The sequence below is a fragment of the Orcinus orca genome, chromosome 2 (genome assembly GCF_937001465.1).
Source record: "Orcinus orca chromosome 2, mOrcOrc1.1, whole genome shotgun sequence".
In the NCBI taxonomy this organism is placed as follows: Eukaryota; Metazoa; Chordata; class Mammalia; order Artiodactyla; family Delphinidae; genus Orcinus; species Orcinus orca.
The window spans coordinates 164,888,880-164,902,076 of NC_064560.1; the positions used below are offsets into that span (position 1 = coordinate 164,888,880).

At 51.2% G+C, this 13,197-nt stretch overlaps 1 protein-coding gene across 2 annotated transcripts in view; it reads right to left on the minus strand.

The window, feature by feature from the left end:
• SPTB (spectrin beta, erythrocytic) overlaps positions 1 to 13,197 on the minus strand; it is a 125,338-nt gene that overhangs the window by 59,441 nt on the left and 52,700 nt on the right. The window contains exons 1-2 of one of the 2 annotated variants that reach the window (XM_004262126.3): positions 12,711 to 12,849; positions 10,118 to 10,316 (exon numbers count right to left, since the gene is read on the minus strand). In XM_004262126.3, coding sequence (XP_004262174.1) covers positions 10,118 to 10,265 — 148 coding nt within the window. In that variant the 5' untranslated portion in view covers positions 10,266 to 10,316; positions 12,711 to 12,849. Of the gene's footprint in view, positions 1 to 10,117; positions 10,317 to 12,710; positions 12,850 to 13,197 lie in introns of those variants that run through there. The other variant, XM_049706363.1, reaches the window with a different exon arrangement.

The window sequence follows — 13,197 nt, forward strand, 5'->3', positions numbered from 1 at the left end:
AGTTTGTCATTAAAAGTCCCCAGTGGGGCTGTTATAAAAATAAGCGCCTTTTACCCATTGGCTGTTCTTGAGCTAAATGGTAAAGCTGAAATGTCTTATCTTTGGAAACAGTCACCCAGTTCTAGGACCATCTATTTATTCCTGCCATGGCTTCCTGTAAAATTCCTTGACTGTTTCATGCCTCTCCCTCTTTTCTCTGTTAAAAAATCTGCTCTCAAAAGTAGCGAATAGCAGCCTGTATATGAAGAAGGTGGGAGAAGACCTTTCAGTGGCAAAAAAGGATATTATAATACATTTTGAGGGAAAATTCAGATTATAAAACCACATGCATAATATGAACCCAATATTGCAAACCTATATGCATAGATGCAGAGAAAAAAGCTAATGTTGGGCTATGTTATAGCTGGGTATTAAGACTGTGGGTGACATTTTTTGCTTATCTATGTTTACTAAAATATCTGCAATGAACATGTATTACTTTTATAGTAAGAAACGACAGATGTCATGAAGAAAAATAGGGTATAAAACTCAAACCCCGAGGAATAAATGACTGATGAAAATCAAATAGGTATCCTTCTTGAGCAAGTCTGTATTTTTACCAGCACATGGCTTTAAGCTATCAGTAAAGCTAGGTGGTCAGAAAGGCAAGTGGGAGAAAAGGCACCATGGGAGGCCATGGACCACTAGCCTGGAAACAAGCATTTAATGTTGAGCCCTTTGCAGGTTTACAACTTGGGATTTCCCTCCTCATGTCAGGAAGCCAAGAGCTTAGGGAACCGGAGCAAGGGATACTTTCACTCCTATGAACTTGTGACAAACCTCAATGATACAGATGCCAATCCATGATAAAGCCCAGCAAGGGGCAGACCCTCAGGGACACATCATAACTGATGATGCTGACACAAATTCTACTCTTCCTGTTTGGTTTGGAGAGGAATTTTTCTTTCAACCAATCCACTTTCATTACACTGGTATTGTGAACAGCAAGAACATAGTTCTCCTGCCCATAAGGATTTAAGATCCAACTAGGGTTGATTCTAAGAGAGAACTTTAAGATGCTTACTACATCCGCAAATGCACATTTGAATATATACACACTCTTTGATGTGTAAGAATGAAGCACACAAGACTGACTCTAAAAGCGATCAGAGTTGAACCTAAGATGCTGGTTAACTAGATCTGGGTACATTAATACAAAGGAAGACTATACAGCCATGAAAATTATAATCTGCACGTTTACAGACATGAAAAAATATGCATAATATATTGCTCAGTGAAAAACATTCTAAGATTATACATAACGTTAATATTTATACATATACATGCACAGTCACATATCCATAGGCATTACAATATCTATATGGGATATTAACAATGTCTCTAGCTTTCTCTTTTTTATCTGCTTTTCTAATCTTTTCTACACTAAATATATATTCTTGTGCATTAAAATGTTTAAAGATACAAAAGCAATCACCCTAGTTTTTAAAAAAATAGTTTTTATATATTATAGGAAAAGAACAGTTTAAATTAAAATAAATTTTTTTGAAGAAGGCTAGTTTTGATCTGGGGCTTGAAGATGATAATGGTTTTAGAATGGCAGGGAAGGAAAGAGGGGTCTTGTTCAAAGCCTCTGGTGGAAACTGGCAAATGTGTATTTGTGTGTGCATGTAGGTATGCGGGTGCATGTTTTGGGGGTGAGGAAGAGAAGCAGTTAACGCATCAGAGCAAAGGAGTCAAAGGACAGTCTAGGGAATCTGAACTTTATACTCTGGGAAAAGAAGAGCCAGATAAAGTGACATTTCACTAAAAATTTGTTGGAGGATAAAGATTCTAAGTGCCCTGCACAAATGGGGTTGGACAGGGGAGAAGCTGGAGCCCGGGAAACCAGCTTGGAGGCGGCTGCAGAAGTCTGTCTGAGGTGCCGTGGCCCCACTAACATGTGAACTATGGAAATGAAGTGATAGGAGCTGATCTGGACAGCATCACAGAACAAGGGTCAGCTAGCCCTGGCAGGTGACAGCATTTGGAGGCTGTAAGACAGAAGTAAAAATGAGTTCAGGGTTTTGATCAAAGAGGCTCTAGAGGCTGCTGGTGAAAGCAAAACTTTCCCATTCCGATGTATCAGGTGGGGTGTAGAGGGGGAGATCATGCAGGTCTGAGGGACATTCAAGAAAGCTCAAGTGCTGTAGCCTCAACAGCACAGGGCTGATTCTAACACCCCGGGATTCCAGTCTTGTCCTGGCACTCCCTGCCATGTGACCTCCCTCATCTATAAAGGGGATGGTGATAGCAATACCTTGCCTATTTCAGAGTGGCTGAAGGGTCAGTGAGATCATCTGGTTAAAAAGCACCTAGAACACTAAGCAGCTGTATAAACACCAAGCACTGTTGTCATGCACACAGGTGGCGGCTGCATGGAGAGATGACCCTCGCTGAGAACACAAGGCTGCAGAAGTCAAGATGGTCCGGGAACCCAGCCTCAGCCCAGCCTTTAATAAACAGAGAGAATTTCTGGAGAACCCACTGATTTACTGAAAAGGATCAATTCCCTTCCCCAAAGCCAGGAGCCGAAGCTCCTCGGTTCAGGGTAAAGGCGTGTGGTCAGCGCTACCTCAAGGGAGCTTCTTCCCAGGCTATGAGCTGGGAAGACCTCCCGCGTCAAGCCCCTTGTGTTACAGGTGAGGAAACTGAGGCCCGGAGGAGCAGAAAAGTAAGTTGGCCGAGGTCACCTCACTGGGAAACTCCATGATAGCCGCAGGAGGACAGAAGAATGACGTGGTGGGGATGGACCACTTTCTGCTCCCTGTGGCCATCAAGCTGACCCTCATTGCCACCTTCTCTTTCCTGGACTTCTGTGCAGCCTCTCCACAACCTGTTCTCCCCATTGAGGCCAGAGTGATCTTTCAAAGCTAAACATAACCAGGTCACTTCTTTGTGAAAAGCACTTTTATGGGTTGGGAGCAGTGCCATCCACCCAGCCCTTTACTAAAGGCCACAGCCCCTGTCCTGAGAGCCTATAGCTCTCCCTGCTAAAGGCTCCCACCCTTTGACCCTTCAACTCTGCCACTCCTTTGCAAATAATCCCCTCATTAAACTCCTCAGCCACCGCTTTTGAGTTGCCTGCTGCTTGGCCAAGATACCCATGGCCTTTAAGGCCCCCGTGATGTGGCTCCTGTCTGCCCCTCCTGTCTCCACCCACCAGTCCACACTCTCACTAAAACAAGCCCCTACTCATCCTTGGGTGAGTTATAAGCTGTGGGTTATGTTATAAACGCACAGTTCCCAGTTAATAGCATTTATCATCATTTGTCATGACATACATGTCTATATGTACAAAGACACATGTGTGATTATCTATTTCTCACTAGACTGTAGAACAAGGTGCCCTGGTTGATCCAGTTTCCAGAGTCTGAAGGCCAAAGGGTTCAGAGGCAAAATTCTCCCAGAGACTAAGCTGCTACCAGCCTCCCTGTCATTCTGTCTCAGTGACATGATAAAAAGGGAAAATGAACAATTGCCACAGATGCTCTGAAAATGACATTCTTGGCATCTCTTCAGCCAAGCAGCACGCAGGGGGGACCCCATGGGGGGGGGAAGGGAGGGAGTGCTGGCTGCTCCCAGGAGCCAAAAGCACAGTCCAGGCCTGGTATCAGAACCTGCCCTTGGGAATGAAGCTGACAGCCCATAGGAATGTCCCAGAGATGGAGGAGGCTATTAACATGGCTCACTCAGGCTGAGCCGCACGGGGAGGGAACAGAGTCTCATTATTAACCTTGGTGTATTAATATTTGATAAAGCATCTTCACGATGATAGATAGCAGTCACCCAGAACAGGGGAACAGCTGTGGTTCTGCAAAGCATTCTCAAAGAGGAGGAACAGCTGTTATCAAGAGGGGACAATGGGAGAAAGTGTTATGTCCTGGGCAGGGGAAGCTGCCCCGGACCACACGGTGCAGGTGGCACACTGGCCTCCCTCGTAGGTTGGTCTACACAGGTAACTGGCAGGTTTCTCTGCACAGTGGCCTGTCTCAGGGGAAGAAGGAGAACTCACAATGGCTGACCTCCAAGAGCTGCTGAGCCAATTATGTTTTTCTTCTGACAGCACATTAAAATGATTGCTGATGATTAAAGATATTTCTGTGAATAGTACATTTTCCCAATATCTAGTCTCTAAATAGAACTCCATTCCGTGTTTTGAAATCTGAGAAGAAAACATTTTAAAAATTTCTCGTTAATGACACCATCTTTGTTCTCACAGGTAGCTTAAGAGAGACATTTGGGCCATGCACACCTGATGCCTTGGTCTCCAGCAGCTGTTTTTGAAACTGTCAACTTAACAGGCTGCCAAGATGCACCCCTGTGCCAGGGGTCAGGCTGCTGACCCCTCCTGGCACAACTGTGATGGAATCCTGCTCTCTGAAAGAAATCATTCACCCTTTGGACACAAAGCCCTTCTCACACAACTGGGGCACCTGGGCTCAGAGTCATCCTGGTGCAGGTGGGGTGAGACTAAGCATCACTTTTTGCCACCAGAGTCAGGAAGGAGCCCATACCACCCTCTCTGGGGAGTTTCCGGAGGGTCCAGGCTGGTGGGCAGGGAGTGCCAGGGTCTGAGGACCACTGTCCTAAAGCTCTGATGGAATACCTGCCGGTCGCAGAACTTAACCTTGGGGCCTGGGCACAGTGGGTCTGGAAGACATTCAAGGTGCAGAGTGGCAGCAACCATGTGCTTCAGGGTACAGGGACACGGCCTGCAGTGCACCCGCTGCCCTGTTGGGTTCTCTGAATTGTCCTAAAGCAACCTCACCTCTGGCCTCACCTCATTTCTAGTAAGAAGGCTACAAAGAGAGAATGTGGAAAGGAAGCACGTCTCTAGTTTGAAACATGACTTGGATTCTGATTTAAAGGCACAAGCAGAGTGGGCTACATAATTTCGTGCATTTTGTCTTAAAAGGGAGGCTCTGTGTAGTCTGTCCCTTAGTAATTGTTCAATGAGCCAAAAAGGGGGAGAAAGGACGTGTCGGGTCCTCCCCTCCTCACAGCCTCCTCAGGAGGCCCCAGCCTGCTCTCTGTACTGCAACCTTCCAGATGCCTCTGCATCAGTGAGCTGGAAATCACACAGCAGGCGGCACTTGGGATGCGGGGAGGCTGAGCTGTGTGCGTGCATAAGGCAGGCAGGGGATGTGCGATGGAGGCTAAGGCACAAGGTTTCTCTTTTCAGGGCATCTTTCTGTTGCCTTCCTCCAAACCCCGCCCCCCACCACCACCATCCCCGCCCAGTGCGGCCACATCTGCCCCGAGGCAGCATCCTCACCCAGATCACAGGGGTACACAACCAGGTGCGAGGGTGCGTGCAGGCAGAGGCCTCCTCTGGGATGAGGAAAGAGGGCACAAAGGGCAGGCGTTCTGGCCGAAAATTCCCCACAGCCCGCAGTGCTCCATCCCTCATTCAGACCCACAAATGTTTGCCTAATGGCGTCCAGTGTGAAGGACAGGAAACGGGGTGAGTGACGATGAGGATGGCTCGAGGAGACACTGGGAGCTTTTTTTTTTACTGAAACGCGAAGGCTGGAACCTCTTGGAGGGATAGGAACTTGGGCTTTCCAGCTGCTCCCCTTCCTCTAACTTTCAAAGCAAGTCTGAAAAGTAGGAGGGGGCCAGAGGCAGTCATCAAAGCAGAGAATGGCCTCCCGTTCAGGAAGAAGCCTCAGGACTTAGCCACCGCTGAACCTCAGGAAGCGCTGTCAGCTTTAGAGGCTGACACTGGGCGCAACATCTGCCCAGGGACCTACCTGCAAATATTCCTGCTGGGCCCCCAACCCTCCCCTTGGCATGCCAAGGTCAAATCCATCCCCATCCAGGAGCCTCCTGCAGTGTCTTCTTACCCACCTCCCCTTTCGCTTTAGTCAGGCTGATCCAGTTTTGAACCCAGAGTAATTCATTCTGGAGAGGAGTCAGGTATTTGTATACCAACGTGGCAGTTTCCAGGCAGAATAACCAGATGGCTTGTTTATTTCGGCCCTGGGCGGAAGAGCCGTGAATGGTCTGAAAGGCTGAATAGGGAGTGCTTCCTTTGGAGCTGAGAGGAAGATGACTTAAGAGGCAGAATAGATGGAGTCCAGCTAACCTAATGCAAGTCCTCTAACCACAGGTCACTAAGCAGAGAGGGACCAGGAAGAGCTGCCACACTAGGAAGAGCATCTCACAGGGCCTCACCGTCCTCTGGTTTCTTGGGCCTTCCTGTCACCCAGCTGATGGCAGACACACACCTGGGGCCTAGGCTGGATGCCTCTGGAGAAAGATCTGCACAGCAGCGGGCTTCATCCCCATGGCCCCTGGGTCCCTGGGGACCAAGCCAAGAGCTCGAAGGGCAAGCATTAGCCTAATTCCGCTGGTCCCTGGCTCTTTTTTCCAACCCAAGCCTTCTAAGATGAAGGAGGGTGGGCGTTAAGAGGGAAGAAACTGGCCCTGGAACAGGCCAAGGTAACTGGGACATTGACTGAGCTGATGAACTTGAATATCTGAAGTTGGGAGAAGAGAAGGGACAGAAAGATACTATTCCTGGGAGTTCCCTGGCAGTCCAGTGGTTAGGACTCAGCGCTTCCACAGCCAAGGGCCCAGGTTCGATCCCTGGTGGGGGGACTGAGAAGATCCCACAAGCTGCAAGGCCAAAAAAAAAAAAAAAGAAAACAAAACAAAAAGAAAGATACTATTCTTAAGAAGATTTCCTATAAATACTAACATTCACCTAGTATATTATTAATAAAATAACTTTCATAGACCTTATCTTACTTGATCTTCACAACTACCTTGGGAAAATACTACTGTCTTCATTGCGTAAAACAGGAGATTGGGGGCTTCCCTGGTGGCGCAGTGGTTAAGAATCCACCTGCCAATGCAGGGGACACGGGTTCGAGCCCTGGTCCGGGAAGATCCCACATGCCGCGGAACAACTAAGCCCGTGAGCCACAACTACTGAGCCTGTGCTCTAGAGCCCGTGAGCCACAACTACTGAGCCCCTGTGCCACAACTACTGAAGCCCACGTGCCTAGAGCCAGTGCTCCCAACAAGAGAAGCCACCGCAATGAGAAGCCCGCGCACCGCAACGAAGAGTAGCCCCGGCTCGCAGCAACTAGAGAAAGTCCGCATTCAGCAACAAAGACCCAACGCAGCCAAAAATAAAATAAATAAAATAAATTTATAAAAAGAAAAACCCAGGAGATTGAGTGAACTGTCCTCCATGGCAGTAGCATTAGCAGTGGAACCAGGACCTCAATCTGGGTCTTGTGACATTTTCCTCCTCATCCCAGGACCTTTGATTTGAGATGGGAAAGACCAGGCCAACATCTCCAACGCTGCCATGTATACGTACAAAGCAGATCACCGCCATCTTTTAAGAAATACAGGGCTGCACGCCTTCCTTGCCGTAGTACTCCTGGGAGTGGGAGAGTGGCCTCAGAGCACGCTGGAATAATAGGGACCAAAGGCAGCCTCTGCTTCCTAAGCCTCTTTGGAAAGGCTGACCCCGCCTAGACTGCCAAGTCGGCCCCAAAGACGGCACTGAAGAGAAAAACGTCAAGAAGTTAAAACCAGTGGGGAGGTGGGTGTGGGAGACTGATGCTCCCTTTCTCTGCTCTGCCTACCCAACCACTCTACTTTGGACCTTCTCAAAGCTTTAGTTTCTCCCACAGGTCACTCAGAGTGGGCTCTCAGGAGAGGAAATTCAGTAAACTGGTTAGGGTTTTCTTTGTTTTAAAAAATCCTGAATGGACCCCAACCTTGCATATTTACTTGTTAGCCAGATGTTCTAAATGACTAAGGTCCAGGCATGCAGCTCTACACTCTGCGGTTCCTCTCCTTCTGGGGGGCTTTCAGATGCTTTGATAGATGAGATGCACACTCGTAGTGAGGAACAGGCAAGGCTGGTGGAGGCCCCTTCCTGCTCAACCCAGTTCTACCAGTTTCCCAGGCTGCGCATCACTCAGGCCAGGCTACCACACAGACCCGCCAACTGGACCAACTCTTAGCCCATCGGCCTGTTAGAACCACACACACCCTTCAATCCCTGGCCCCAGGGCCACCTCTTCCATAGACAAGTCCCTGATGCTCCCTGCATCTCCCCCTTTGTTCTCTCATTGCTATTTAATTATGTGTCTTTCCCATAGTTCTTCTCTAATTCTACTCATGCTAATTAATGATGAACATTGTTCACTTCCCTAATAGATCATAAACTCCTCAGGGACGCATACTATGTTGAATCCAACTCTGTGCTCCCCTCCTCTCCACATTCGTGTCTGGGTAGGGGTTCAGCTTTACACATAGTAGGAATGTGATTGATAATTGTTAAAATGGAATTTACCTCGATTTCTTAAAAAACAGGTTACCCGTGAAACACGAAAGACAGCCCCACTCCTCAAGCTGTTCTTTGGCAAACTTTATGGAACACAGTACTGCTCTCCCTCCAGCTGTATCCCAGGGTCACTGCAGCCAGACCCAGCCAGCATGAGACACAAAGAAGGTCACCAGACTGGCAAAGGCAAGGGTTCCAAGTTTGGTTATTTAAAGAGGTTAAAATTACACTGGGGTTGGTGCCAGTATACATCCCCTAGGAAAACCAAGGAAGGATTTTGTGGGGTAAGGGATGGTGAGGAGGAGATGAAGGAAGAAGAAAGGGAGTTTCCTGCAAAGAGCAAGGACCAAAAGGGTGACGGCTGAGACCTGAAAAGATTCTCCACCGTGACAAGGGAATGAGCTATCCCATCCCTTTTACAGGGATGGGAAACCCAGACACTCCTGAGGTGAAATGTCATCATGGCCTCAGAGGGGCCCTGCTCATGACTCAAGGTCAGTTGGAGACCCAGGCACCTGGGAACAGAGTGGAGGGAGAGAAGGTGGAAGGCACCTCAGAGAGGGCCATGAGCGAGGGGCAGTGGGAGAATCAGCCCAGAGAGTGCTTATGGGAAGGCTGTGCCCTTCAAACAAGGCAGAAGATGGAACAATCGATGATGGGGGAAGCGAGTCTGATCTGGGCCGATCACTGGTGGAGCAGGTGAAGGAATCCAACCCCTTTCCTAGTTTAGACCCATACACCACCCCATGTAACCCAAACTCTCTTTATTGGTCAAGGACTTAGGGTCAGAACATAGCTACCCTGGGCAGGGCTCCATGGAGGCAATGGTCACAGGGGTTGGAGGGGGGAAAAATCCCAAGAATCAGATCTCAGCCAGCAGGGGGAGGAGAAGCCATTTCCACTAGAGATTAAAGATTCCCTCTCTCTCTCCCTCTCTCTCTTTCTTTCTCCCTCTCTCTCTCAGACACACACACACACACAAATCTATTATGAACCTGCTAAGTAAAAATCTAATTCCAGGGACTTCCCTAGTGGCGCAATGGTTAAGAATCCGCCTGCCATTGCAGGGGACATGGGTTCGAACCCTGCTCCGGGAAGATCCCACATGCCGTGGAGCAACTAAGCCCTTGCGCCACAACTACTGAGCCTGCGCTCCACGAGAGAAGCCACCGTAGTGAGAAGCCCGCGCACAGCAACGAAGACCCAACGCAGTCAAAAATAAATAAATGTATTAAAAAAAAATCTAATTCCAGTTTGATAAGAGGTTTAGTCCAGAAAATCCTCCTTTCTGAGGCAGTGTGGGGAAGACGTTATCTGTTCTCAGTTTCCTATCGAATCACCCTTTTCTTTCGGGGCCACAGAGAAGATGATGACAGTTCCTCTATCCAGGACCAGGCAGGGGATCGAGGTACATAATGAGGTCCACGCACCCCTGCCCGGCTGTCCCGCCCCTCACACACTCCTTCGCCCAGACCTTCTTTCACCTCTGACTTTGGACACAGGTCATTCAGGACAGAGGTTGAGGCCAAGGGTCCATCTGCAGCACCTCACACCTGGGAGGAAGTGGGGGACATGTGGGAGGAGAGGCTGCCTGATCTGTGCTCCCTCCCGAGGGGCCCTGGCCTCTGAGCCACGCAGCCATGTCTCCATCACCGCCCTGCTAGGGCTCACGCCAACGCACACAGAGGATTCGCCACAGGCGGGAAGGGCAGTGAACCTCGGGATTAGGCGAGCGGCTCCCCTAACCGCCACGGCCCCGAAGAGTACCTGCCAAGGCCTTGATCCGGGACCTCTCAAAGAGCCTGGCTGAGCTGTTGTCATTATCCAGCTCATCGTCCGGGGCATCCCAGCGGGCATTGATCCGGCTGTACGGTGGCTGGTTGCCCACGTTTTCAACCTCCGTGGCCGATGTCATGTCAGCAGGCTCTCAGCAGCTATGCCTGCCTCAGTCTTCATGGAAGGGTCCCTGGGGGCGGACAGCAACATAGTCAGAGGGTTAGTGCCCACCCCCTTGGACTTTGTCTCAGGGGAAACTTATTTGGAGCGTCCAACAGGAGTATATCCTGCGGGAGCAGCACACGGTGCCCTCTGCCTGGCCATGCTTCCTACCCAGGGTCTCCAGGTTGTCAGGTATAAAATAATGCAGCAGCAGAAGCAGCAATGGTAACGGCGGCAGTGGCGGCGGGGACGGAGAGCTGCACGCAGCAAGGGTCAGGACAGCCAGCAGGTGGAGACGTCAGTCGCAGGCAGGCCCACTGCCTCCAAACCCGCTGCCGCGGCCACCGAGGGGGCTGGCTCTCCTGGGAGTCAGAGGCTGGCATGGACGAGCTGGGAATAGCAGCTCCATCCTGTGGACTGGGGCCAGGACCCAACCTGGCGGGGAGGCGGGGACAGGGCAGGAGAGGGGAGAAGCTGGGAGTTGGCTGAGTCTGACTCAAACATGAATCAGTGGGGAGAGAGGAGAGCATGAGCTTTAAGATGCCACTGGTGCCACCAGCCCCTGCAGCTGCACTGGGGAAAGTTAACTCCTCCCAGTGGCTGCCCAAGAGCCCTCCGAGTTCTTTCCCTGCAGCAAACGTTCAGAAAGCTGGGCCCTTGGTTCTGCCTTCTCTGAAGTGCGCCCAGGTGCTTGGACAAGCTCTCCTGTTGCATCTCAGGCACGATGGTGGTGTGCGGTGGTGAGGGGATCCCACCGACAGCGGAGCTGTGTGTGTTCATCTGTGCCGTGAACATGGGCATCGGGAGCACTGGGCTCCTCACTTGCCCGTCACTCATTCACGATGCTCATTCATTCATGACTATGTCAAAGATGCGCCCAGTCCCTACGAGGCGGCAGGCACTGTGCCAGGCAATTATGAGTGAGACAGGAAGGGCCCTGTCCTCGTGGAGCTTCTACTCTGGCAGCAAGACAGAGCATTGAAGAAGCAGTTACAACAAGGTGTGATGCCGTGCCACAACTAGGAAAGGATGAGGGCGCGTGAGGGACTCGTGCTAGAGGCTGGGTATCCGGGGAAGGAGAGTTTGAGCTGATTCCAAGAGGAAGCTTGGAGGCATCCTATAAAGGGATAGGTGGAAAGGAACGGGTCCAAACAAAAGGAATAACGAGCAGGTGCACTGTTCTGAAGGTAAGAAAGGGCGTGGCGAAACTTAGGAACCTTACGATATAACTGGAGGTGAGGGTGAGGTCAGAGAGAAAAGCGGGACAGGAGGCCAGAGAGGCCGGGCTGGGTCCTCAATGTCCTGGGCCTTTGGAAAAAGACCAGCTTCCCTTCAGTCTTAACTTCCTCCCCCGTACCTGCCCTTCAGTGCTCTCCCCAGGGAGCTTACAGGACTCCAAGATCAAGTCTGTGACACAGAACAGGGAGCCCAGAGCCTTCCTACCCAAGAGAACAAAAGGGGTGGGAGTAGGGGAGGCTGTGAGGCAGACAAATGACAAGTGTCGACAGCGAGTGAGCTGTGAGGTAAGCCACTCTCTCCCGGAGCGCGTGCATACACATGCACGTCACACACGCACTCAGTCCAGCACACACACTCACCACCCAAGCAGGCACACGCTTGAGGAAGAAGGGAAGCCAGTTCACCAATCCAAGCGTGACTGCAGCCGCAGAGCCCTTATTTTTCAGACTGAATCACTTCAGGCTCTTTTCCCCCCATCTGATGAATCAATCCCACCGCAGGCCTTTGCGGTAAGACAGGAGGAGCCAGAATTATCCACCCTAACTGCATAAGGGAGGAAACCAAGGCCTCCTAGGATGAGGCCTCCCCAAGGTCATCTCGGGAATTACTGCTGCGGCCGGGAAGAGGCCAGACTGGGAAGAGGCCACTTTACGAAAGCAGGTGGGGAACGAACGTGGCACACGGGGTCAGAGGGCACTCCCCGGCTTCCAGGGCTTGGCCAAGGTGTTTGCTACTCATGCGGCAGGCAGGGGGCGGGGTGGGGGAAGGCAGGGGAGCCAGCCATCACCCCACCGGGTATCCGCGTGATTCCTGGCCTGGGACCCAGCACACTCTCGTCCCTTCTGACAGCCTGTCGTCTTGCACAGACGCGCTGCTTCCAGGGCTGAGATGTCCCACTCGGCTGGCCCCGCGGAGGTGGCTGGGAGGGCCCTCCTCCCTCCACCACGCCCTTCCCTACTTCCCTTAAGGGAAACCACCACCAGCTTGGAGCTGCGAGTGGGGAGGGGCTGACAGGCTGACCGCTGGCCCCTGAGCAGGGCCGAGCTGCCAGATGCAGACAGCGAGGTGAGATCGGATCGTGCGTGCAGGAGGTAACCAGACCCTGGCTCTCCTTCTCGTCTCAGTCTATTTTTAAGCGTGGCTGAGAGGGGCCCAGGCTGCGGGGCCCAGGGAGTGAGATTACCTTTGCCGCGGCTCCGTAAATAAGTCTGCCCCAGAAAGATGAGCCTGAGCGGGCAGACCAGCAGGACCGGGCGTTCAAGACAAGACTGATGGCCCCGGGAGCAGAAGAGCAGCCACTCGACAGCAAGTCACCCTGCTTAAAAACGCCCGTGCCGCCTGCGACTGCAGCTCGGAGGAGGCTGCAGCCGGGCAGCGGCTCTGCCGGAACGTGAAAAAAACACACGTGCGCGTCTAAACACACAACGCTAGGTGTTTTTTCTTTTCTTTTTTTTTTTTTTTTTAGAAGGGTCAGGTCCCTGAAGACAAACACCAAGGAAAGAGATTCAGAAACTAAAGAGAGGCCCTCTTCCTCCTGCCCCCTCCCCCAGCCATGCCCACCCCAGCAGCCTGCCCAGATGGCATCCCATCAGGGCCAAGGGGCTGGGGGCTGGGCCAGTGTGCTCAGAGGCAAGGGGAGAATCAGGTGTGAGAGGCAGAAGAGAAGAAAA